General features: G+C 51.8%; 1 protein-coding gene across 1 annotated transcript in view; it reads left to right on the plus strand.

The window, feature by feature from the left end:
• Positions 1–921, plus strand: part of LOC106297563 (uncharacterized protein At3g60930, chloroplastic-like) — a 3,198-nt gene continuing 2,277 nt past the window's right edge. The window contains exon 1 of the mRNA XM_013733776.1: positions 1–784. Coding sequence (XP_013589230.1) covers positions 1–784 — 784 coding nt within the window. The remainder of the gene's footprint in view (positions 785–921) is intronic.

Raw genomic sequence — 921 nt, forward strand, 5'->3', positions numbered from 1 at the left:
ATGACCCTATCTCAACGCCTTTTGGTCGCTGATGCTCATAAGATGATCCGTGACGAACGCGCGGATCGCGTTGAAGTCGGGAGCAGTGACGTGAGCGGTAGCGGCTCTGAAGCGTCTGGCCAAGCCTCAAGATCTTTGAGACGAACTAGTCGGGAGATTCCTTTCGACCAGATAGACTACCGACCCACGATCTATCATCCTGGTGGGATCTTCGAAAAACTCGGCCCACTCCCGTCTGAATTGCTTCTTGACCCGCGGGCTCAGTTATGGGGGAATGTCTTCGATTCTTGCTCCTCCCACAAGACGGTGAAGGATTTGTTGAGGCGAAGTGGAGGTGCCGGCGTTACATACATCATTCCTTCCAAGGGACAGCGTCCTTGGTCGCCTCCGATTGGCTATCAGTGTGTCTATGAGTCTTATTTTGGAGACCATACGAAGCTCTGGTTTCCAATTCCCCGACTGATCACGTCGTACGCATTCCGTCGGGACATCGCCATCTGTCAGTTGCTTAACGGGTCGCTGCGCATCGCGGTTATGCTAATGGTGATGGCAGCGGAGATAGATGTTTCGATGAGTGTGAGAGTATTCGAAGAGTTGACTTTTACGAAGGTGGAGCCACATGGAATATTTTCAGTGAAGATGCGCTCGAGCTACAACGTCTTGTCAGGGCACCCGAACAAGACGAAGGACTGGCAGTGCTCATATTTTTACGTCAAATCTGACGAGCATGCCTTCTCGGAGCCACCTGGGGACGACTACCGCGTTCTATGGAACAAAACGCTTGGTAGATAGTGTTTGATGTCATCATGCCTTATTCGAGTATCCTAACGGCGTGTTTCTTGTCGTTGCAGTTCGTCACCCGAATACGATCGCATACCCGGAGAAATTCTTCGAGAGTGCTCAGGCGATCGCGGCTCACAG

This window comes from Brassica oleracea, chromosome C6 (genome assembly GCF_000695525.1).
Source record: "Brassica oleracea var. oleracea cultivar TO1000 chromosome C6, BOL, whole genome shotgun sequence".
In the NCBI taxonomy this organism is placed as follows: Eukaryota; Viridiplantae; Streptophyta; class Magnoliopsida; order Brassicales; family Brassicaceae; genus Brassica; species Brassica oleracea.